Here is a 27,117-nt window from a genome sequence, read left to right on the forward strand (position 1 = left end):
TCATGTCTTGTAATTATTTCAAAGATGAAAGATGCAAATACTTACCTCATTATTGTTTTAAAAATATAAATGTCAAATTCAAACAAGTATGTTCAACCCAAAATATTGTTGAACTTGAGAAACTTTGTAGATTTATTAAATCTATTTCTGTGAAAGTCTATCCTCCTGGTTAATACAACTATATGTTTATTTATCATTTGTGTAAATATTTATCATATTAATTTTGTATTTCACACATGCTATATCTTATATATGTTATATATATTATTGTAATATCTTCTCTGTAACTATGTATTTGGTTTATGAGAATAAAGATCATTCATTCATTCATTCTTAAATTTATCTAACTGCATGTGTTTGTAATGAAGTGTATACATTTTTTGACATTTAAAAAAAAATATTTGTCATGAAGATTTGAATAATTGAATAAATTTTTATGTTGAAAATATCTTTTCACAGAAATTGAATATGCTTAATTAAATAATAAATATCTGAATAATAAGCTGAAGAACATGATGCTTTTTAATATTAGATATTTTATGCTATAGATAATTTCAAGTCAACACATAATTCAAACATTTTTATGGATCTATACATGATTGTATTGTTAGAACCCCCCAAAAAGGAGGGGTTGTTTTAATGACTGGAACTCTCCTTTTTCATGAGATCTTTTCAATTGAATTCAAATTAAAGAAAATTAGGTGGGATCAGCCCTTTTCCAATTTATTTTTCAGCTGTTCTCTGCTAAATTTGCTTTAAAAAAAATTATGGATCGAGAACATCTGATGTGTGAGTGACCCATTTTATCTTAGAAAATTCTTTACAGTTTAAGCTCAAACAATTTGTAGGTATTGCTTTTCTTTTAAGTTTTTGTTTGACTGGAAGAGGAAGTGGGTGGTAGACTAGCCATCTAACTTTCTTGTGATGCATGCCATTGCCAAACATACATATGCCTTTTTGATTTAAGCCCTTGGGTAGCTTGCTTTTAGTGCATCATTAGATTATTTGATAAGATACACTTCAATTATTTATCCTTTGCCGTAGATGGTCTAATTTTCATTTCCACTGAACGTAAAGAATAATTCGGTCCTGTCCAGGGCTTCCATGTTATACCATCAAACATTTTGGGTGGGATTTGTCCATTTCTATAATAGAGTCCATTCAAATTTGACATATAGCATTTGTAATACCACCATGCTCCACTAAATCGGGTGGCACAACTTCCCCCGAATTCTTTCACAACTTTATCATTATCCACATCCTTGGTAGAGAATTTATGACCATTATGTTTGGCCATTCCATCCCCAGCATCTCCATTGTATCCACTTATTGTTAGTTTATATCCTTCTTTCTCATCATCAACCCTGAATACATCATATTCAGCAAACTTCTTTGTTTTCTCCCAATTTGTTAGTTCTATCCTTAGTTTGTAATGGTCCTGGTTTGTGAGGTAGTGAATGTAGTCATTGCCTAACCAGTGCTCACCATATAATCCTTAAAAAAATGTAAACTGTTTTTATGATACAATCACAAGAAATTACTAGACTAATACTATACACTGCAGTTATGACACATTTCTGAATAGCCTAGATTTAAAAGAACAAGAAATGTATCATCTTAGGGGATAATTTCTTTTTCATTTCATATAATGTGTGCCAAGTTTTTTTTATTATGTTCCTCTTTGAAAGGATTTCTTTCTATATTTTGTGTCAGAATATACAAGTTGTTCTAAGTTTCTTAGTCTAACATAAGATGTCTCTGATTTCAATCAGTTTGTTATAAACTTTGATTTTCTCAAAACCATGTATCTGTTTGCAATTTTTTTCAAGAACAATTAGAGTAACTATATCTAAGAATTTCAGTTGTAAAAGTCTCCCTTTAAAACATTTATATAATGTACTCCCTAGACAAAAATCCTTTTTACAATTGGTCAAAGAAAAGATAATATAATGACCTAATACTGTAACACAAAAAGTAAAAACATGTATATTCTGTGGCCTTTATTAGATGAAATTTTCGGTCTATCAAAGTTTTCATTGGTTTTATTTGGGTGTTGAGCAGAGAAAATATTGTGTGGCACACAAGACTTATTTGTTTAATATCCCTTATTGATATGTCATTCTTTTTCCTTTATTTGTCCTAACAAATCTTTATTTGTCCCAACAAATATAGAACAATACCAAACTAACTCTAACCTTAACTCTTAAACCTACAAACCATAACATAACAATAACAATACATGGACCCTGGGAACATGTTCATGATGAACCCTACTAGGACCTGTAATAACTTAAGGTTAATAATAGAATGATAATAAGAACATGTATTGTTCCAGTAAAGGACATTAGAGGGCAACACTACTGACATAACAGTATGCATTAATACAAAGGTCATACACAATGCACCACTTTTCATTAAAGACAAAGCTTGGAATAATTCTCACCTCCAAAACCATTTTTGTATTCTGCCCACTCCCTAAAGAATTTAGTAGTACCATCCGACCGTTTCTGTATCAATGTCCACCCTCCGTCTTTCATGTCACAATATACCTGTATACTTTTACCAAAACCATATGGTTTTATTTTGTAAATTGAATTTCGTTTGTATCCTTGCATATAATAGTCATAACAATCTGTAATATAAACAATAACAAGACTCAGCATCTTGATGTTAAGTTAAATAAAAGATAAAGTGATTTCACCGTAGTCATATGAACAAAATCTTTGTAGTGGCAACTTATGTAACAATTGCATCTTTATATGATGGGAGTCAGTTTAAATATCTGGACTTATTATACCTACTTTAGTTTATAACTTAAACATACACATTTTTTTTAAACCTGAAAGATATGCCATGATACATTTTTTGAAGTTGCCTGTCAAAGATATTTGCAAATGGATAGGCAATTCAGTAAATCGATCTTTTTCTGAATAAGTTATTTATATGTTTATAAGTATGAGTATTTCTATCAGCATGACCCAGAGTTTTATAACATAAACGGTGCTTTTTTACTGCACCAGACAAGGATATAAATTAGAGAATTGAACTATCAAAATTGTATTCAAACTCATGCTTATAGGGTGCGATGTAATAATATAATGTATAAAAAGTATGACAAATCGGATTCTCCTACGCGAATTTCACTTTACCTGTCCGTAAAAGAACAACTACAACTCTTTCTCTTAGTGGCCTGTTGCAAAGCAAAATGCATGTTACTTTTTTTTTGCAGTGGCAGTCCGGATTTCCCAAGCTTAATCCCTATAAACCACACACTTTGCAGACCCGATCTATTTGTTTTGTTTGTAACGTGTTCACGTTTTTAAATGTGCATGACATGTTGCATTGGATATGAAGTAAGCGCTAATCTGTCAATCATTAATTGCCTTTTACATCTCCTGGGCAGATATTAAATGTGTCATCATCTACAACTTCATTTCAGTGTCAGGTATTTGGCCAAAATTTAATATATGTTTGGTCTCCAATGCTTTTCAACTTCGTATTTTATTTGGCCTTTTTACTTATTTTTATTCGAGCGTCACTGATGAGTCTGTAGACGAAACGCGTGGATGGAGCAAATACAAAATTTCAATCCTGATCTATGATTAGTTTATGTTCAAAACCATATATTAAAAAAGAACCTAATGACTACAAACATACCTTTAGGTTCTGTTTGATCCTTTTTCGGGTATCGTAGTTTAACTTCTTTCAATGTATCTTCTTTGTGATTCTTGTGTTGTTTTGTTGTCTCTTTCACTTCTTTCTTATTTTGTTTTGCTGGATCCAGAGCTTTATCATCTTGTTTCTTCTCTTGATTCGTAATTTTTGAGTCCTTTTTAGGTGATAGCTTTTGAGATTTTATGTTGTCAGCTTTTTTGTGTTGTGTACTTGGTTGTTTGTCGGAGGACTTTTTTTTGGGAGGTTCATCTGTCTTTGAATTTTTAACTTGGGGTTTATCTTTTGCCACTTTCTTCTGTGCCGTTTTGTTATCCGGTATCTTATCGTGGTTTAGTATAGTGTTTTCTTGCTGTGAAGTTTTTACTGGTTTTTCAATTGGTACCGGTTCTTCGAGAGCCATTTTCTTGTCCTTCTGTTCTGGAGACTCGTTGTTCTGTCCTTTATTTGTTTGTTCTTTTATTGATTTGGAGTTCTTTTCCTTCTGATCATTTAGAGGTAAACCTTCTTGCGTATTGGCCTTTTGATTTTTATTTTCCTGCTGTTGGTTAATGGTTGGGTTATCTTTAGGTACAGGTTTTTGAAATTCTGTATCTTCTTTTGTAGTAGGTTTACTATTTGTCAGTAAAGTTTCTTGTGCTTGGCCTATGTCCGGCTTTACGGTATTTTCATGAGGTTTAATATCTGATTGCACATTAGGATTCCTGTCTACCGTGTTTTCGTTCCCTGTGTTGCTGTCTTGAACCTTGTTAGAAATTATACTTTCTAATTGAACACCCTGTTGTGATGCTTTGATTTCTGATGATTTTTCATTGCCTGTTGTATCTGTATTTTTTATTTTATTCGTAGTTTCTTCTGCGGTTGGTTTGGGAAGTTTTAGCTCTAAGTTTTCTTCAATTACCTTTCTATCTACGTCAACTGTCTGAGGTTTGCTCTCGATACTTTGTTTTGAGATCTCAACTATTTCGTTTTCGCTTCCTTGTACAAAGGCGTGTGATTTAGTGTCGTCATCTTTTATGTTCTCATCTGCCTTTTCCTCGTTTCTATCTTTTGGGTCTTCAGCTACAGGCAGCGCATTTACTTTATTGAATATCTGCTCCTTCAATTCATCCAGTTCTTTTTTTGTTGTTTTCCTTCTGTCATATCCATACTCCATTTGTGGTCTTGTTGTATCTCTTATTTGTCTTTCCTCACACACAGACCAGTACAGAGGAACAAATGGTACACACGTTGCCAGTCTAATAGATTTGTATATACAGACCATTCGGTGTTTTCCACACCAATTATATGTAATGTCGGCAAGCCTTTTTGTTTTATTTATGTAGGCTTTCAGTTTTTCGTCTGTCTCGTCTTCATTGCCAAATTTTGCTGTTTCCTGGGTATTAGTCTTGCTCTTTCTATCGTCTGCCATATCTAACTTTGTGTCTGATACTATTGCATCAATTTTTTCTAGCAATTCATTCGATACCTCTGAAATATGATTATTTTCTTTTTTATCAGATAATTTTGACATTGCCAATTTCTCCTTTAGACTTTGTGCTTCTATCCTATGTTGCATATTTTGATCTGATAATTCTTGTACTCGTGACATTATTTGTGTCATCAGTGTCGTCTGATTCATGACCATCTGGAAGAGCATCCGGTTCTGATCTTCCAAATAATCGTATCTCGTTTTCATGTGTTGAATTGCTTTTGACTGATTCTTGAGTAATTCTGCTAGTTGTGTTATTTTGCTTTGTTGTTGTGTTATTATTTCATAACTTTTCGATGTCTGATCTGTTATTTCTTTTGCTTGCTTAGAATCGTTTTTTGGCACGTGATCCAACTGTAGATATTTTAGCTTCTGTCTATTCATTTTATCATTTTCTATTTTCAAGTCAAAATGGCTATGGTTTAGCCTTAGTAATTCATTCTCTAGTTTAAGAATACTATTTTCTAACCGAGTTATAGATGTGGAATGATTTTGCTTGTCCAATTTTTCCATCAATAGTTGGTTTTGAAGTTTTATTACAAGAATTTCTAAATTTTGGATCTGAGATGAATATTCAAGTGTTTTAGATTTAAAGAATTCTTTCATATGATTAAAGTTTGCGTCTTGCATGTTATTTACATTTTCTTCTTTTGTTTGTTCTTTGTCATTGGTTTTGTCGTCAGACTTGACTTCGTTTCCACTGTTCAAGACATATCCTTCGTCGTTTGTATTTTCATTGCTGGGAACCAGATCTGATAGTTTACTGTCTTTCTTTGTAGAATCTGTGTGTTCTTGTGGCAAGTCATGAGGGCTGTCTTTCTGAACAAGCTTCTTACTAGATACTGTGGATTCGTGTTTGTTCATGATGATATCCTTATCACGAAATTCATCAGGCATGTTGTTCTTGTTGTCAGTTTCAAAGCCATGACAATCGCTGCATTTTTCAGTTGTACTTTCATTAATTGTATTGATTGACGGCAAATATCGCGAAAGAAATATATCAGTTGCGCTAGATTTGTCTGTTCTACACACTCCAAAGTTTAATAGATTGTTGTCTTTTTCTGCATCGGAGTAACCAGATTCCGAATCAAAGTCTTTTACATTTTGAAGATGTTCGCTGTTCGAAATATTATCTGTTGGCCTGATTTTATTTGTTTCAGGTGATGCATCATTGTATTGTTCAGTAGTTGATGCTTTATCTGTTTCTTTTTCCATGTGTTTTTCATTCCCTTTTTCTATTTCGTGCATGTCTGTTTTCAAATGCTCTGTAGTTTGGCTTGTTTTATCAGCTTGCATCTCTTGACGTATTTCTTTTTCCTGTGTAAAACCACTTAACTGGGCCTCATCCTGTAGAGCATGTGTTCGAACATCTGCATTTTCACTGTTTTGTTGTGTTTGGATAGGCATAGTTTGTTCACTATTTAAGCTACCTGTGTTTGCTGCACTATCTTGTTCGCTTGCATCATCTGCTTGAAAAAGATCTGCAATAATTGAGTCAATAAATTCAGATTGAAATTCATATTGCTCTATTGCCTGTGGTTGTGCTCTGTTTTGTTCCATCGTATTCGATTCGTCGTTTCTCTCCGTTATCTGGGTTTTGTGATTTTGTTCCATCATTTGTGGTTGGTCTTCATCCTGTTCGGTTGTCTTTTTATGTGTTCTATTTTGATCAGTTGTTTGTGTTTGATAATCGTTTCGTTCTTTTATATTTTGTTGATCTTCCTCTTGTGGTGCTGCTTTCTGTTGTTGATCTCCCCCATTTTCGGTTACGTGTAGTTGATCATCACTTTGGATTGTAGTATGTTCTACGGTTTGTTCTGTTGTCTGTTGTTGTTCTTCGCTATGATCTGTTGTCTGTTGATTTTCTACGCTATGTTCTGTTGTCTGTTGTACTTTATCGTCATGTTCGCTTTGTTCCGTTGACTTATGTTGTTCTTCATTGTGTTCTTTCTGTGTGTTTGTCCCGTGTTGCTCTGAAGTCTGTGGTTGTTCATCAGTTTGTTCCATTGTATGTTGATGTTCTTCGTTATGTTCTGTTGTCTGTAATTGTGGCTCTTCATATTCTTTGTTTTGTTTTGTTGTCTTTGGTTTGTCGCTGTTTTGATCTATTGTGTTTTGTTCATTTTCTTCCATAACGTGAAATTGTTCTCCGTTGCTTTCTGTTGCCATTTCCTGATTTCCGTTTTGTTCTTTTGATTCTCCCACAGTACCCATTTCTGCAGCATTTTTGGAATCTTCATCTTCGCTTGTTTCACCATGAGAATTTGACGGGAGATGGGAACTATGTGTGACTTCATCTGGTAAACTATTTGTTTCGTCCATTACTTGATTATCTTCGTCTTTGTTATAAGTATTTTCAGTTGAAGCAGTTACATCGTGCTCTGTTTCTTCCTCAAGAATGTCGGTTTCATCAACTTCCACTTCGTTTACAGCTTCACTATTATCACCTTCGTTCCCTTTTGACTTCTTTTTTAAAATATTTTCAAACTGTTCCAATAAGATACAGTCTACTTGTCTTTGAGTCGGATCATTTCTACTTTTTAATAATATATCTTCAATTTCGTACTGCACTGATTCTTGAGACCCAGTTAATGGTCCGTCAAACAGTCCTTCTGCTGCACATTTCAAATACCACTGGCGAGCATCACATAATGAAATGTCCAAATCACCTCTGAAAATAAAGACATAAACCTTGCTTAGACCTCCGTCAGCATGGAACATTAAAAAAAAAGTCTAATCAGCTGCTCGAAAAAAGGTAAACTAGATATTTCGATTTTTTTAAAGAGTTTATCATTGAAATATTATAAATCGTAGAGCTGAAAAGATCAAAGTAAAGGGAACGCGGCTTGTATTAAATAAGCAACACGTCGGGGCTCAGATTGGAATAGGAACTATAACCCTTCTAGAGTACCTGAGACTAGTCTGATTTTGGGTGGGTTGGTGTTGCTCAGTCTTTAGTGATCTTTGTTGTGTTTTGTGTAATGTTATTTTTTTTTTTTTTTATCGTTTTTCGTTTTTTTGCCATGGCGCTGTCAGTCTGTTTTTGACTTGTGAGTTTGAAAGTCCCTTTGGTTTATTTTGCCTTTATGAAGCTAGCCTACATATATGATTAATGCATATATTTTTTTTATTTAAAGTCCAACTCGCGTCTTGCTGATGTCCCTTTCAAAACCATTAGCCCACTCCTGGTTAATTGTACGAGTGAGGTGAGGGGGGATTTCGATATTTTAAAACTAGTATAAACCCGACACATAATAATGTACCTGTACAATATTAGGGATTTAGTTTTAAATTGGTGAAGTATCTATTTGTCATATTATAATTAAAAGCGAAAAAAAAATACATTAAAAAAAATAAATGCACTTGAATCCTCGTTTATCAAATTGCTCTAAACGGAACTAATACACAAAAAATAAAACATCTTGAATAATCAAATGTGTCAATAACAGTAAATATTTTTAACAAGGCTTAAAGTTCAGTTCGTACATTTATTTCAATGTTATACAAATAAATCTGTTTTACACAGGAAGGTCAGAGCGAATATTTCAACCCCAAAATGACAACTTAAAACTATCCCACGGAGTAGTTTCAATCCAAATGACAGCATCGGAAGTCGTGAAAGATTGACGTTTTTTCAATATAAAATTAAAATCAAATGCTATTTAAAAGGATTATCATGGTGTGGTTTGTATCCGATATTTTTATAAGGCCAAAAATATTCCAGTCAATACCTTTATCACCTAAAAGCTAGTTTAAAAGTGAAATTGAAAGTATTCAACAAAAAGAAAGATATGGGGTCAATGATAATGTAGTATCGATAAAACGTAAAAACTGTAGGATACTTACCCCTGAACAAGACTGTAAAGTGCGAATACAAGAAAAAACAAATTCTTTTCCATGTTGTTCCTAACTATACTATGAAATAAAAGTCACTGGGACAAGAAAAAGGAATTTGATTGCAACGTGGCTTCCGCGTTTTGTATACGTTTAAATTGTCATATCATTTGTTTACTCGTGTTGAAGGTATAAATGGTGTTTCTTAAATTCCAATCAATCAATAGAGTTGAATGCAACAGCTGGTGAAGTATCTTTGATTATTTTTATGAATCGTAGGTGCGCAGTTAATCAATATGAAACGTACGTATCTGATTATATTTGGTATGGGACATAATAATCATGTAGACTTTAAAATCTATGACGATTTATTAGTATCTCTTCAAAAACAAAAATATGCAAGCGGGATTTTTGTTGTTGTTGCGAGATGCATCAAAAGTTTGTTTCACCGTTGTTGTTTTTTTAATTATAGATATTACACATATACACAACAGCTATGGTATCTATACAACAGAAAAAAAGGATTTGCATGATCCTTTTTATATTATATTCGTAGGATTGTATTTAGAGAAAAGGCCAAATATGATGTCCACTTTTCAATATATATCGACATTTTCCTTTTTATTTGTACTTCTATTTGCTAGCAGGATACTTAATTTGCTATATACTTTTTTCTTCTATTTTTCTCGGTATCCTGTGGATGATTTGGCATATTCTCATAAACCTTACAAAGCTCATAAAAATATGTGAGATAGGTTATGTAGATACCTAAATCCCAAACATGAAAAAGAAGGCACGCGAAATAGTTTGAAGATTATAAACCACAAGATGACCATTTAGAATTTCATAACCGTTTAGCTGTTGCTGTTGTTGTTGTTGTTGATGTTGGTGGTGGTGGTGATGGTGGTGGTAGTGGTAGGCGGTTTACTTATGTAGTATATAACTGCGCCTTAAATTCATAAAACATAAATATTATAGACATGTGACTATCCTGAAAAAGATACTTTTCCGTCGTTGATGGTGTAGTTGACCTCGACAAAATGTGAAGATTTTGAGTCCATGCACATGGTGTTTTTTTTCTTTCTAAATTAGTATCCCTGGTATACACCAATGATATTTAATTCATGGTTGAATATCATGCAGTATACATGAAACTCAACACATATATATCAAATATATACAGCTACGGTGATCTATTCCAAAAGACCTCACCAAAAAATGATATTCCGTAGATTTGTTATGTATGTTTGTTTTTCTTTTTCAGTTATAAAATCCACACGTTTCAGGTTCTATTAAAATGAGTCTCCTCCGTGGTCCATTTTAAACTTATCTGTATCAAAGATTGACATTCTTTATATGTATTCTACAAAATAGGGGTAAAAGGTACAAAATGGTCATTTAAACTTGTATTATACATCGAAAATGACTAAAAAAGAAAAATACAAACAGACAAATAATATAGTACACAAGACATGGGACAACTATGTTAACAGTCCGAGTAGATTAATCATTTTATAGACGAGTCTATGAAGACACATCGGACCGTCAATATGGATCATCTATAACTAATTAAGTCAACTCTGACCGTCTGCAATGCCAACTTTGACTAAATTAAGGTGAATTTTGATGAAACTGATTTAACTTGATGAAAGACAGTGTCTGAAAAGATGTCACCAATTTTGAGTATATAATTACATTAGATGTATGTTTCATTATAATACTTTATTTTGATTGGCTGAATGCACATCACGTGTTATTCCGTAGGCAATTGCATCACTCAATACAACTTTTCGTTCATGATAACACGTGGTCCCACAATAAAGTGCACAGGTGAATAAAATACAAAAATTATAAAATTCGTATTTTCATGATCATAGCTAAAAAATGTAATTATAAGTATTGAATGCTTCTTTTTGTAACTTTATAGGGTTGTAAAAGCGTTGACCGTGCGCACATTTTTAGACTAGTATGAAGCTCTTCCGCGCTTCATACAAAATGTACTTCGGTCAACGCTTTTACACCCCAATAAATTTACAAAAAGAAGCATTCAATTCTTAAATAAATGACACTAGAGACAACTCAGACTGTAGATGAAGAGATGTATACTATAGACAATTTGACGACTGTTGTTTAAAACTGAGACTACTATAACGTGTTATAGTAGTCTCAGTTTAAAAGTTGTATGAATAAATAAAACCGATTTGTAATGTTTTTGTTGATTTTGTTTGTTTGTTAGTTATATCCTGGATAATGTACTGTGTCCAAATCTTTCAAAATAACACTACTATGCTATATTGTGATATGTAATGTCAAAATATAGAATCACCAGGATCAAGAAGAAATAAGATTTTTAACTGAAGGATCAACAAACGCTATGCCTATTGTACGGGGCGCCGAATGGGACTCTTGTGGTTTTGTACAAAATTCTATTCTGTCAAAACAAAATCATGTTTGTCTTACAAAACTATGTGCTACAGACTTGTTTTGTGAGAACTTCAATTTTGTGATGGCAAAATTCATTTGTGTAGACGAAATTAATTTTTGTCATGACAAAAATGATTTTGTTTTCATTTTTGTAGACAAAATTCATATTTGTCATGACAAAAGTCAATTTTGTCTAAAAGGTTTGCATACAAAATTGAATTTTGTTACCTGATATGGAAATTAAATCACAAAAGTCAATTGTGTGAGGTAAGATTCAATTTTGTGAGACAAAATTGACTTTTGTGAGACAAAATTAACTTTTGTGAGACAAAATAACCTTTTGTGAGACAAAATTGACTTTTGTGAGACAAAATTGACTTTTGTGAGACAAAATTCAATTTTGTGAGACAAAATTCAATTTTGTCAATTTTGTTGAGACAAAAGTCAATTTTGTTAATTTTGTTGAGACAAAAGTCAATTTTGTCAATTTTGTTGAGACATAAATCAATTTTGTCAATTTTGTTGAGACAAAAGTCTATTTTGTCAATTTTGTTGAGACAAAAGTCAATTTTGTCAATTTTGTTGAGACAAAAGTCAATTTTGTGACGACAAAATTCAATTTTGTAACAACAAAATTGAATTTTATGAGACAAAATTGACTTTCGTGAGACAAAATTCAATTTTGTGAGACAAAAATCAATTTTGTTAATTTTGTTGAGACAAAAGTCAATTTCGTCAATTTTGTTGAGACATAAATCAATTTTGTCAATTTTGTTGAGACAAAAGTCTATTTTGTCAATTTTGTTGAGACAAAAGTCAATTTTGTGACGACAAAATTGACTTTTGTGAGACAAAATTGACTTTTGTGAGACAAAAATCAATTTTGTTGAGACAAAATTCAATTTTGTCAATTTTGTCCCACGTTGGTCAATTTTGTCTCATGTTGGTCAATTTTGTCTCACAAAAGTCAATTTTGTCAATTTTGTTAATCACAAAAGTCAATTTTGTTGAGACAAAAGTCAATTTTGTCAATTTTGTCTCACTAAAGTCAATTTTGTTGAGACAAAAGTCAATTTTGTCAATTTTGTTGAGACAAAAGTCAATTTTGTCAATTTTGTCTCACAAAAGTCAATTTTGTCAATTTGTCTCACAAAAGTGAATTTTGTCTCACAAAAGTCAATTTTGTCTCACAAAAGTCAATTTTGTGTAACAAAAGTCGATTTTGTATGCAAATTAGTTCACAAAAACCAAACTTAACTAATTTGAATACAAAATTGACTTTTGTCGCCCAATTTTCAAATTAGGTAACAAAAGTCAATTCTGTGTAACAAAAATGAATTTTGTCATTACAAAAGTTACTTTTGTCCGCTGATAGATAATTTTGTATGACAAAATTTTAAATTTGTAGTATGATACAAATTTTGTTATACTGAACTCATCATTTTGTTGAACAAAAGTCACTTTTGTCCGTACAAAATTGAATTTTGAGTACAAAACCATAAGAGTCCCATTCGGCGCCCCGTATTTTGGGGTTTAGTTTAGAGTTGGTCTGTTTTGATTTCAAAAATAAATAACGAATCAAACAAAATAAAAGAAACAAATCCAACTTAGACTTTTTTGTTTGCTTTAATATAAGTTTTATAATGACGTGGATAGAACTTTTATCAGGACTGCGGGATCGGGTGTTTTTAAGCTCGGGCTTTCGAGGGTTAGCGCTACTGATGATAAAAACAGGTTTAATCCACCATTTTCTACATTTGAAAATGCCTGTACCAAGTCAGGAATATGACAGTTCTTGTCTATTCGTTTTTGATGCGTTTTGTTATTTGATTTTGCCATGTGAATTATGGACTTTCCGAATGGATTTTCCTTTAAGTACAGTATGTTTGTGATTTTACTTTTTTCGGGATTGACCCTTTCCGAGCGGGATCCGGGATTTTTATGGCCCATCTACGATAGTAGAGGGGCGTTATGTTTTCTGGTCTTTGCCTCCGTCCGTGCGTCCGTTCGCCCAACTTCAGATTAAAGCTTTTGGTCAAGGTAGTTTTTGATGAAGCTGAAGTCCATTCAACTTGAAACTTAGTACACTTGTCGCTTGTGATATGATCTTTCTTATTTTCAGTAAGCCAAATTTGACTCTTGGCCCCAATTTTACGGTCCACTGAACATAGAAAATGAAAGTGGGAGTTTCAGGTTAAAGTTTTTGGTCAAGGTAGTTTTTGTTGAAGCTGAAGTCCAACGCAGGGGCGGATCCAGGATTTCAGATTAGGGGGGCCAAGATTTTTATTTGCCGAGCGAAGCGAGGCGAAATTTTTTTGAGGTAAAATTATTGAAATATTCTTCCAAAGGGCTGCAATGTAATGTAGGTATTACGAACTATTGTGAGGTAAGATTAGGGAGAAATTAAAGTTTCAAGCAGAAACCGCCTAAATCCAACCCGAAAACAATCTACACTCACTAGTGAATGACTGACGGAAGGACGGACAGAGTTGAAACATTACGTTCCTATTCTGCGAAGAACCTTCGAGTTATGATGGCAAGGTCTCCTACAAATTAGAAAATAATCTACAACACCCCTAACTTTCGCATTAAGAGCCTTCATATTGCATACATGAGTTTATAAAGCTACAGCTATAAAGCTGCAGCCCCAAAAAACAGAAGCTGAAGATCATGTGAACATTTTATTTTTATTCTGTGATCCTATGCAAACCAATCTACAATCAAGACACCAAAATGATCTATATAGCAATATTAGGTAATAAATATCCCAACTCTGAAAGACATGGTGCTGGTAGTTGTGACAAAAAGAAATAGAGAAACATCACAAAAATAAATAACCCTTTGCGTATCGTCAATGTGTCTAAGCCAATTGAATACGGTTTAAATAATGTGAAATGAAACCGGTTCACCAAAGTAGTACTTTAACGATCTTTAACAATCCATAACACCAGCCCTGACAAACTTGGTTAAGATGATGTTTATGTGAAGTGTTGACAGATAGACGGGCGGACCGACAGAAGCAAAGTGAGACGAGACAGATCACAACAGTTTAACTGACCAATACTTGTATTAGATTTTGCAAACGAAAATTTCTACTTTTCGCCGTGAAATTTAATTGTCCTTTCATAATATCGGTTTTTACATTTTCTGAGGTAGTGTCAAACTTTATGTATACTGGGTTCGCCACAAACCACTAAAATCAGACTATGATGAGATGCATTTACGAAGTTATATTTATTTTCTGGTGATCCCATGCATGTTATACGGTACATAATTCGGCAAAATTTTCAGGTTGCAGGTAAGAATATAAAGACACAGAGATACAAGTTATAAACTAGCCTTTCGCTTGCAACAGTATTTCTATCTTTCATTAAGGCTCTCACCTGGACTGTTTTTTGACCGTGCCATGATGAAATTGTGAAAGTGAGTATAAGGGTTAGGGATGTTTTTGGAACTTCGATCACCAAAGAAATTGGTTATAAATAAAACGCAAATACAATGTAATGTTCAGTACTTTATAAACTGCTAAAAACTGTTTTATTTTTCATCAAACGCAGTTCTGCGTTTGCCACCTTCCTTTGAAATATATAACATTCTATAGAACTTAAATAAATCTTAAATCAATTGATAAGTTATCATGCTGATTCTGTTAATCTGACTGTTTTATATACTTTGAATGTTAAATGAGATGGAATGGTCTCTTCTGATACTCAGATTAGTTGTGAAGACAACCCATGCTTTTCAAATTTTAGGGGGGCGCACGCCCGCCACGCCCCCACCCAAATCCGCTCCTGCAATCAACTTGAAACTTAACTACACCTGTTACTTATGATTTTTAATTTCAAAGCCAAATTACAACATAGATAATGAAAGTGGGATTTTCAGGTTAAAGTTTTTGGTCAAGGTAGTTTTTGATGAAGCTGAAGTCCAATCAACTTGAAACTTAGTACACTTGTTGCTTATGATAAGATCTTTCTAATTTCAAAGCCAAATTAGAGTTTTGACCTCAATTTCACGGTCCACTAAACATAGAAAATAAAAGTAGGAGTTTCAGGTTAAAGTTTTTGGTCAAGGTAGTTTTTGATGAAGTTGAAGACCAAACAACTTGAAACCTAGTACACATGTTCCCTTTATGGTACGATCTTTCTGATTTTAGTGCCAAATTATATTTTTTACCCAATTTCACGGTCCATTGAACATGGGAAATGATAGTGCGGGTGGGGGATCCGTGTTCTTAGGACACATTCTTGTTTTTATCGAATTTAGGGATGTCGGGGTTTTAATTTATTTAAATTGGAGACCTCGGTATTTCGTGTTTTAAGCCCGGGATTTCGGGATCAGGATCCCTCCTAACCCCCATGTAATAAATTGGATGATATAATATGGTGGTTTTTTTTCAAATTTAGCAACACCATGTTAAACATGGCCAGAACATATATAATTGTATTATATGTATGATATAACACAGTCTGATTAAAACCAGAATGATTTTGAATATAAAATCTAAAACTTTATAATCGTATATATATTAAGTTCAAATTATCTTAAATACATTGTCTCAGTGAGTTGATTATGAATTATAAGACTAAGAATATTTTATTTCCAATGAAGGGGCCCTATAAAGAGCTTTCATGACATTACAAGCAAGTACGTACGATTAGACATAAATTAGAGACATATATATATATATAATATAAGAAAACAACATTGTTTAATACTATTAAAAATGTATAGAGGTTTTTATTGGATCGGAACTAGTATTGACGGTCCGAGTTGTCTCGCATCGCCTATAGCAGCTTCAAAAATTTAAAACGCCTGTATTTTTTTGTGCATCCTGTTAACACTGCAACAGTCGGTAATAAAAAAATGACTGGATGCTAAGCACAGTGATGCTAAGCGAGCAGCAAGCAATGCGAAACATGAAGAGGTTGGTGCGTCACTGCTTTTGATTTTGTATTTAGGCGCGTTATGAACTTGTATGGTTAAAACCAAAGAACATCCGAAAGTAGGTATTTTCCAAAACGCATGCGTAATTGAAATGTTTTCTCTTGAAAATACAACTTCCGTTTACCGCATTTTACATTATTTTAAAGTAAAGAATCTCTTATTCTGTTATATCTCATATTTAAAAGAATGCCGACAATTGAAAGTGAGAAAAATGAAACAGAAGAAGAGGAGATGGACCACGAACCAGCTGAAAGCGATAAAAGCTCAGACGAAGAATCAGAATCTGGCTCTGTTGACGACGACGAAATATCTGGTAAATAATTTCAAATTTCGAGAGAAAAGTGTGGTAGTCTTTCTTTAACTTTGAATGCTACTCATTATCAATATTCCTTATTTATCAGTATATGATCATTTGCTGGATTGTCACGTCCCCTTTCTTTCACAAAAAAATGTCTAGAAATCGACTATTTTCTTTCATTTAGACATTTGACAATGTTTGACATTTATAAATTATGGCTTATATACCATATTGTCACTGAAGTTATGTAGAGTTATAGTCATGTCTTATCACACCTATTTTGTACCTAAGTCTTTGACGATATGAACGACTTAATGTGTATGCCAATACTTTCTATATGCGCCACCTTGAAGATAGTGGTTATTTTCATTTCATGCCATGTGTACATGTAGAAAACTTTTAGACATGACACTTCACCCAGTCAATACATCTACATTGTTGAAATGCAAAGAGTCTAAGACCCATCAAGCAAGTACAGATTAATACATCATACACATGTTACTGTATGCAATGCCGTATCACTTATATACAAGTACTTCCAACATGTCCAACTTGTATAATGGAGAGAGGACTCAAGTAAAGGTAACTACATGTACACACAGAAAAAAATGGTAGCGAATTAGTGTCAGGGATGTCAATAAATCAATATTGATCAGTACATTTATGAACATTTTGATAATATAAAAATGTTTCTTTGAAAATGTTTACTTTGACAACTTTTATTTAAAAAAGAGTAAAACTTAGCTATTCACGTGTGATATTTATAGATAATAGACTAGACAAAGGAGCAAACTCATGTGAACTTCTAAATATCTGTTTATCAGAACAGCATCCATTCTATATGAAAACAATTGAGTGCCACTTTTGGCAAAGTTTTTTTGTTTGTTTTTAAAGTAGAGGAATGTCGATTGTTAATATTTAAGACACCCCCCCTAATTTAAGTAGGGAAGATTGTGTTTATGACGAGGCCTGATGAAAGCATTAAGTTGCAAAAATAAATAAATTTGGATATTATGTACAAATGTATTTTCTTTATTTGTTTTGCAGACCTAGATGAAGAAGAATATGACCACAGAAGAACTCATTGTTTAGATGAAATGGCAGATCTGGAAAGGCAGTTTTCTGATATAAAAGAGCAGTATGTTAGAACTTGTTACTATAAAAATAAATAAATGGGGACACTACTTTTAGCATGGTTGCTATGTCGAGGCCATCTGTATGTACAGGTAGAGGAAGTCAGAGAAAACCACTGACCTTCTTTAGGAAAACTATCTTAATGCACTTGCTACATGCAGTTCCTACTCATAGCCTCAGACTCAGTGTTGACAGGCTAGTGATACAGTAGTTGAACTACTTACACTCTACGTGACTCTAGTAGCTCAGTGACAGTAGAACTTGTATGTGTGTGCTTAATTGCAATCCTTTTTGAAATGACGAACTTTGTTAAATTAATATTTACATTAAATTCAGTAAGAATTTTTGGCGGGTATTATTGCTAACTCTTGTATGTCATACATTTAAAATTCATAAAAGACTTAGTGGGGTTTGCACTGAAATATAGTGTAGTACTTTTATACGACTGCAAACATTTTTTGGAAAAAAGAGGGTGGAGGGGCGAAAGCAATAAAAAATTATATATAAATTGTAATCCTATAACCAATAACTGTTCAGAGTTGGACCTCTGTGGTCGTATCCAGCTGCCCTCAGCGAAGCAACTTATTATATATTTACTATTAAATTATCTATGATCCTTATGTCCAAATGTATGCATCCAGTCAAAGGTGTTAAATAAACAACTGATTCCTTCATGACAGTAAAGAAAGTTCCATCAGAATTATTTTTAAATCATAGAAATCAAATTCTGATTGAATGTAGTATTAAACAATACTAGATTTGTAGTAGCAAAACATTATTTTTTGGACAAATTGAAGTTTTAAATATAAGTCTTCTGCTAATTAGAAATATAACATTAAAATAATAGACAATGTATTTTTGTACCATTAGACTATACAAGGAAAGAATGAGTCAGATAGAACAGAAACTGATTGAGATGAAGGCAGGAAAAGCAGTAGAGTATTTAAATCCTTTGGCAGAATTACAAGAAAACATGAGGATAAACATAGAAGTAGCAGGTTAGTCTTGTCTGTTGTCTCCCCTTGTTTATGATGTTACAAATTATACATATATTAGTACATGTACTAAAAAAATAACACTTTAAAAAAATCAATCCAATCGGATCGATATAATTTTATTGTAGTACAATAAGAAAATTTCTTTTCTTGCATGTACAGTGAAACTTGCTGTTTTTAGTTTAAAACTATCAATGGAGAATTTGAATAATCAGCCATACAATATTTGCAGGTATTTTCTGACTAGATACACAACTTCTGAGTTTGATTTTTGTTGTCAGTTTTGTATTCCATTTGACAATGAAAAACAAATGTTTGATGGTGGTTCCTATGGCTAAAATAGAAATAATTAAATCTGTCCTCCCTTTTCTTTTCTATGTATATATTTAAAGTACTCTGAAGTTGTTGAAGACACTGAATTCAGTGATCAGGAAATTTTATTGACTATGTAATAACAATACTGTACATACAAGCAAGCAAACATATTTATTCAGCCATCACTCACTTCAAAAATAAAAAAATAAAATTATTAATTAAATAGTACTTTATCAAAATTGAAGAGAATCTATTAATGATCATATGATTTTGTTCAATGTAAAATTTAGCAAAAGAAGTTTCCAATGTTTCCAAACTTTATGCAGCATAATCTCAATATTATTTTCAGTCCAATACAGGTTGAGAATATCATATTAAATGATTGTAACAATAATTTCTCTCTTAGATATAAAAAATCTCATGGTTTATGAAGTTAAAATCGTGATTCTGTTATAGTGCTGATAGATATAAGAAGATGTGGTATGAGTGCCAATGAGACAACTCTCCATCCAAGTCACAATTTGTAGATGTAAACCACTAAAAATGACTACTGTAATACCATTCATATAGGAAAACCACAGGTCTTATCTAGGTAAAATATGAGAAATAAGAAACACTTAAGAAGCTCATCAACAATGTGATGTATTGATTTATTTCAGGCATTTTGAGAGAGTACATGAAACAAAATATTCAAAGAAAAGTTGAAAGTGAAGAAATTGGTGCAAAACAAAATATGGAGGTATATTTTATTTATATACATATTTTTACTGTGTCATATATACTATTTTATGTATTGCTCTCTGCTATCTGTTATTTATGCTTTCGCAAATAAAAAAATAAAAAATAAATTGGGAACAGTTTTATGATTAAACTTGACACTTAGGACTACTTTTAAACATGCTTACATGCTATTTCTCTTGTTACAAAACATTCATATTTGTATATACCAAAATAGATAATGAGGATTATCAGGATTTGTTATATTTTTAGAGTGAAAAGGCCCTGTTGTATGACTCAATAAAAGCTGATTTAGAGGATAAGATCAGAAGACTGGAGGAAGATAGACATAATATAGACATATCTTCAGGTAATCTCTCATGGAAAAGGATGCACAAGTGTTTGAGAAATAAAGTCAGATGGTAGAAAAGTACAATCTGTAAAAAAAAAAAAAAATATTAGAACCTATTAAAAAGTACCCTCACCATCAGACAATGTGCTTAACTGTTTTATAGTAAAAATATACAAAGAATAAAGTATTGAAAAAATATGGCTTGAATTATCAACAGACTTTTATATAGATGTCTGTTTTAAAGAAACCATAGCTCTTAATAATATCTGATGTTTATACTTTAAGGGCAAAAATGAGAACTACATGGTAACACAAGTAATTCCTTTTAATGATTTATAGATTTACATAAGATAACTTTACTCCAAATCTGTTTAATCAAAGTCAAAATTGTGTTTTAAGTCTACTGCTTAAAAAGTTTAAAACTAGATGCATATAAAACAAAAATTGATATGTATATTATTGTAATTACAAATACTGATTATTTTGTATCAGTTTTGATATTGATGCACTAATGAAAGATAACATTTAAGATATGGTACTTTAGTAATGTTTGAATATTGTTTATTATTATTTTTACAGATTTATGGCATGAATCTCATATTTCAAAGAAAAACAAAAAGAAAAATGATTCTTTTTCTACAGATCGAAGGAAAAAGCCAGTTACAATCACAGGTTTGCAACTTTCTCATACAAACATTCTTTATTCTAGTGTCAAAATTTCAATTTGAGTGTGAATATTATTCTTTGATTCAATGTACATATACTGATTAATCTGTTGAATATTTTGGACTTAAATTTCCAGAGTTGATGTTTGAAATTTATGCATTCATTTTTGGTCACACTTAGTGACTTTCGTTGTTGTCCATTTTCTTTGTAAACTTTTGAATAAAATCTTTTATTTTGAAATAATTGGGCCAAATATTGTCAAACTCCTTTAGGAATTAATGTAGGTAATACAGTTTGGAAGTTGTATGATAGTATCCAAAGATTTTCAAAGACTGGTTACCTATGATTATTATATCTCAAAATCACAAAATTTACAATAAAATGCAAAACAAGAAATTAACATTTAGCCAGTCTAATAAAATGCAATATTCACATATTTTAAAGAAACTTGATAAAGGAAATTAAGGATATATTATGTCACTCTTTTTCCATACATTTAACATGTTTAAGCAGTTGTGCAATACATGATTAAATCTGCCTGTCTAAAAGATTTAAAAGGATTTTACTGATTTTTATTTTTATTTTTTAGGACCATATATTGTGTATCTTTTGAGAGATGTAGATATTATTGAAGATTGGACAGAAATTAAAAAGGTAAGCATTTTCAAAATTTATTGAATTTGATCTTCAGCTAATTTGTGTCATCATTTACCTTGTAAGTACACTGTAGAATTGGTATCAGAAGATAAGGTATTGGATATACATGTTACCAATCATATAGCTTGCAGATAATATGGTCTTACCATAAGTAAAAAGTATATTAATTATTGTGCATAACATCCATATTTCCAATGTAGTTAACATTCCTGCATTCAATATTTATTACATATAGGTTTTATTTTATTAGTTTCAATTTTTTCTCCCTTATGTATATTTGATTCTACAATAAATCAGAAAATTTCTAATGGATAAAATTGAGAAAGGAAATGGGGAATGTGTCAAAGCGACAACAACCTGACCATAGAGCAGACAACAGCCGAAGTCCACCAATGGGTCTTCAATGTAGCGAGAATTCACGCACCCATAGGTGTCCTTCAGCTGCCCCCTAAAAAACATATTTTGCATTTAATAAATAATTGTTAAATCCACAAATTATATGGAATAGCTTTAGGTCTTTGTGTAAAGTAGTGCTCTATATATACATTCTCCAACTCTCATAGTGGTTGTTGCTATAGTGCATTCACTAAAGTCAATCCATCCATTGGTTTGTCAAAAAATTTCACTGTTACAATTTCCAAGAACAGCTGATCAGAACTTATTTATTCAACAGTTTGACAGTGATGAGTTATAAAATGTGAAACACTTCTTCCTGTTTACTGATTCTTTAAAAAATTTTATTCGTTAAACATATTTTTTATTCAAATATTCAGTATGTTGAAAGAATATTTATTGTTATACAAATTAATCCATTTCACAATCATTGTCACATTTCAGGCATTAAAACATAGTCAGAAGAGGAAATTAGAGTGTGAATTCTGAATTCATTGTAAGTATGTTTAACCAATTTAAAAAAAGTACATAAATGAAAAAGAGTTTATGGTACATTGTATACATATACATTTTAAAAGTGAGAAGATACATTTAGAAATTCAAGTGATGGCCCTCTTGTTTCACTTTACAATGTTTTATTTTCTCTATTTATTACCTGAACCAATTGAGCCATGTGCATCCCATCACTAGCTAAGGGTAAAGGTTGCATGAATACAGATTAAATGAGGTTGAACTATGGACTAGCAAGACAATATCAGCCATGTGTTTTCAGCTTTAGTATTTTGACAAAATTTAATCAAATTTTGATAACTGCTAGTAATGAAGTATTATTTCAATATCCTGCTTTTCATGTATATTGTTTCAAACAAACAAAAAAAATATTTTTCAACCAGATTATTGTGACAAAAATGTCGGTTATCGATTTTGGGATGTAAGGTGGGCGGCTGTTCAGGCGGGCAGGCAGAAGCCAAATTGTGTCTGTGCATTTACTCATCAACCATTCAACTCAAGTTTTTAAAATTTTAATATGTTGTTAATGAAAACGAAACGGAGGTCAAGTTCAATAATGATGATTTTGACTTTTACCATTACGGAGTAATGGTTCTTGAAAGATTGAAAAATGGTGTTTCCAGTTGTGTCCATGCATTTACTCATGAACTGTTCAACCAAAGCTTTTAAAATTTTGATATGTTGTTCCTGATGACAAAATGGAGGTCAAGTTCAATACTTTTACCGTTAAGGAGTTACAAAATGTATGGTTCTTAAATGATTGAAAAATGGTGTTTCCAGTTGTGTCCTTGTATTTACTCATGAACCGTTCAACCTAAGCTTTTTCAAATTTAAACATGTTACTGATGACAAAATTGAGGTCAAGTTTAAAATTGGTGATTTTCACTTTTTTCTGTTCAGGAGTTATGGTTCTTGAAAGATTGAAACATTTTGTTTCCAGTCATGCTGTTGCATTTACTCATAAACCATTCAACTAAACCTTTTCAAATTTTAATATGGTGTTACTGATGACAAAATGGAGATCAAATTTAATATTGACGATTTTCACTTTCACTTGCATGACTTATCAGCAGTTATGGTTCTTGGGATATTGAAAAATGCCAGGACACAAGTAAATGGTAATAAATCATTTTGTAGTTGCTCTGACAGCCGCTTGTTTTATAAATGTAGCAAATGGCCCTTTTGCCAATGATATATTAATTGAATATTGCAGAGGTAAAGAAGGAATTCCAAGCAGTCTGTGATAGTTCACCCCAGAACTTAGGGAACCAGAAATGACAGAACAGAGGCATTTATCTGGTACCTGGTTTATTGGTGAATCTTTTGGGCACCAGTGCTGTGTTGTACAACAGACAGAAAGTTGCATATCAAAGATTCAAAGTTGTACTGAAATGTTAAATGAAATGATAGTACATTGTAATTCTTTGACCATCAAAATGGCATTTTTTTATGTTTGAATGATGGATGGTGTACCAAGTATGAAAGAGTGACTACGTTCCATTTCATTATTTCATTTAATTTAGGTATTCATTTTGTTTGAAAAATTAACGTCAGAAACCCTGAGTAAAGCAAAGAAAAGAGTTGTTTTTTAGGTAAAGGATTATTTGTAATTGTAACTGGTTATCAGAAGTACAAATGATAGGTTTTTATAAACTGTGCCAAATTATTGTTTTTATCAATTATTATGAAAGAGTTTATGTAACCAAGCTTAATTCAAGCTACATATTGTGTATGGGATGCTAAATTCCAATGGATTGTGAATTTATGAGGATATAAAAAATGTTTTGAGGAAAAGACCTTTCCTCTAGAATTAAGAAATAGAAGATATAATTGAATAGTTATAGGAGATAAAAAATACAAAGGAGGGTTAATCATTTAGTTTTCTAGCCTTATATCACTACAGGACAATTTATAAAATTGAATCATTGGAGTTACACCCCAAATTATATTACAAAGCACATTTCATAAGACATTTATTTCCATAATGTGTTATGTGATGTCTGTTACATTTTTTACATTTTTGTACATGGTTGTAGTAGAAATAAATATCTTTGATCTGTGAGGGTCAAGTGATTTACAAGACACACATTCTGAATATATCTTAAAATAAGATTTTGACACAGATTTTTTGGTTTCAATAATGAAATGGAAATTGTGATGGATGCATATTTTTGTATCTTCAAGTTTACTAGTAATCAAATTTTAAAACATTTTATAACTTTTTAAAAGAATTTTGTAATATATTGTGAATGTTTGAGAAAAACTTTTAAAATAATCATGCTTATTATTAATCACTACATCAATTAATTTTCAATTCAGTAAGCAGCAGAGTTAGATTTGGGCCTATTTTATGAGCTGGTGCATAACCATTTTTGGTTGAACATAGATCATTAAAAAAAAACAATCTGAAATCATGTCTTAGTTGTATTTTGTTTGTATGTCTCATTTATTTTATGTTTGGTTCATGCTGTTAAGTTTTAGTGTATATCAAAGAATGATATTGTGATCATTGTCAAATAAAATATTAAAAAACACTTACAATTATTAACATATACTTGATGAACTTTATAGATATAAGATGGGGTATGACCATTTGAGTGCTAATGAGACCACTCTCTATCTAAGTTCCAATTTATAAAAAGTTAACCATTATAGGTCTTCAACATGGAGTCTTGGCTCACACAGATCACCAAGCTATAAAGGGCCCCAAAAATTACTAGTGTTAAACCATTCAAACAGGAAAACAACAGTCCTATCTGTATTAAAAACGAGAAACACTTATAAACCACATCAACAAATGACAACTACTGAACATCACATTTTTGACATAGGACAGGAGCAAACAATTGCAGCAGGTTTAAACGTTTTTTTTAATAAGTACCAACCTTCACCCTTATCTGTAACGATATTGTAACATCACAAAGTAGAAAGACCCACTATAAAATATCAATTGAAATGGCTTAACTCAATCAAGACATTAACGCAAGTGAACATACACTGAATGAATAAATTTGATCTAAGGTACAATTTAAAAACAAAATCTATGAAATGAGGGATGAATAATTAAAGTAACAGTATTATACCACAGTGAAATGTTTAAACAGTTGAACACATTTTTTCTGCCTGAGTTAATAAGACTTTTCACAATTTCTTTAGGGGTTGGTTGGGGTGGTGGTCAATTCCCTAACACCATAGTGTATTGCACAAAAGAAAGAAAGAAAAAAGGGGTCAACTTTTTTTTTGTGGGGGTCAATTTGCAACAGCATAAGCAAAAAATATATAAATTCAAATCATATAACCAATTCCAAGTTCTTTGACAATAGTTAATCTGTGTCAAATAATTAATTACAATTCAGACCTGCATCAAGAGTGAGTATTGTGTCAATTTTGCCCCAACTGTTCAGGGTTGAACCTCTGGTAGTATCCAGCTGCGTTTAGGGAAGCAATTTATTTAACTTAAGTTTACCTCAACTACCGGTAAATGTTTTGAATCTTAAATACAATGTTTATTACAACAAAACAGATCAAGATAAAATTTTGGTAGCATCACTTTTACCATTGTAGAGTTATACTCCTTATCAAAGGGTAAGTTGCTGAAATTTTTGTTTCCATTCTCAATCTTTAGTTTGCCTCAACCAAATGTTATGAAACTTATACACAATTGTTATTTCCACAACACTCAGATCTTGTTGTAATTTTGGCGGTGTCATTTTTAACATTCTAGAATTATGCCCCTTTACAAATGGAAAAATTGCTGAATTTTTCGTTTCCAATTTTTAACTTTAGTTTGCCTCAAAAAAATGTTATGAAACTTGTACACAACACTAATTATAACAAACCTCAGATTAAATACAAATTTGGGTATTGTAAGTTATGTCCCTTTTTAATGTTTTGCAAGCATTGGCATCATCTTTTGTGTCCCATGGACACATTCCCCATTTATTCATTTAAAAATTTTGTCTGATGAACCAAGCCTCCCAACCAACATAACTGCTATGGTCAAATTAGAACACAGGGGTCAATAATCAGTAAACTATTACAGGGAAAATATGAATTTCTGTTGTTTTACCCAAAATTATACATCTGCCCTAAAATGAAGATCTGCCCTAAAATGAAGATTTAACAACACCTCCAGAATGCAACTCTGGGCATACTGCCCACATCACAGAAAATCTTCATACTTGGAAGAACTTGTGTAGTTGACCATATACATATACCACAATTTTTTTCTTCCATATTTACTGCAGTTATAGGTCTTGACAAGTTTTGTCATTACTTGTAACACCATTTGAACACACCTCGTAGACCAGTTTACAGAAAGCTCTCATATTTAGGAGGACTGTGTTGCATCATGTGGAGTTGACCTGTCAAATGCATGCAAAAGGAGTAATTGCCTTTAAATGACAAATTTACATCATTTTTTATGCCCCTGTAGGCATTTAGTTTTACACCTATCTGTTTGTACATAAGTCCCAAAGTGTGTTTCCTTTCTCTAACTTTTAATAGTGTGCTTTAACCAAATGTTATGAAACATGTACGGAATGTTAATTACCACAGAACACATATCAAGTTTGCTTTTTGTGACATCACTTTAATCATTCTAGAGTTATGCCCTTCACAAATGAAATAAAAATTGCTGATTTTTTTGTTCTGTTCTCTTAAGCTTACTTTAGTTTGCCTCAACCAAATGTTGTAAAACTTATTCAGAATTTCTGTTACCACAAATTTCATA

General features: G+C 31.9%; 3 protein-coding genes across 3 annotated transcripts; 1 reads left to right on the forward strand and 2 right to left on the reverse strand.

The window, feature by feature from the left end:
• Positions 1-530: 530 nt before the first annotated feature.
• Positions 531-5,865, reverse strand: LOC134712346 (angiopoietin-2-like). The gene is made up of 3 exons (XM_063573801.1): positions 3,658-5,865; positions 2,444-2,632; positions 531-1,494 (listed from the first exon to the last, which is right to left on the reverse strand). Exons 1-3 carry the CDS (start codon positions 5,771-5,773, stop codon positions 1,025-1,027), a joined length of 2,775 nt encoding a protein of 924 aa, XP_063429871.1. The 5' UTR covers positions 5,774-5,865; the 3' UTR covers positions 531-1,024.
• LOC134711018 (putative mediator of RNA polymerase II transcription subunit 26) lies at positions 5,819-9,160 on the reverse strand (the record flags this gene model as incomplete). The annotated part of the gene is made up of 2 exons (XM_063571445.1): positions 8,990-9,160; positions 5,819-7,814 (listed from the first exon to the last, which is right to left on the reverse strand). Coding segments are annotated over exons 1-2 (2,049 nt in total), but the record flags the coding sequence as incomplete, so codon positions are not given.
• Positions 9,161-16,424: 7,264 nt separating this feature from the next.
• On the forward strand, positions 16,425-24,919 carry LOC134712347 (breast cancer metastasis-suppressor 1-like protein-A). The gene is made up of 9 exons (XM_063573802.1): positions 16,425-16,661; positions 17,694-17,784; positions 18,651-18,778; positions 19,750-19,829; positions 20,081-20,177; positions 20,739-20,831; positions 21,415-21,479; positions 22,320-22,371; positions 23,599-24,919. Exons 1-8 carry the CDS (start codon positions 16,535-16,537, stop codon positions 22,362-22,364), a joined length of 726 nt encoding a protein of 241 aa, XP_063429872.1. The 5' UTR covers positions 16,425-16,534; the 3' UTR covers positions 22,365-22,371; positions 23,599-24,919.
• Positions 24,920-27,117: the final 2,198 nt, after the last annotated feature.

This window comes from Mytilus trossulus, chromosome 3 (assembly GCF_036588685.1).
Source record: "Mytilus trossulus isolate FHL-02 chromosome 3, PNRI_Mtr1.1.1.hap1, whole genome shotgun sequence".
NCBI lineage: Eukaryota > Metazoa > Mollusca > Bivalvia > Mytilida > Mytilidae > Mytilus > Mytilus trossulus.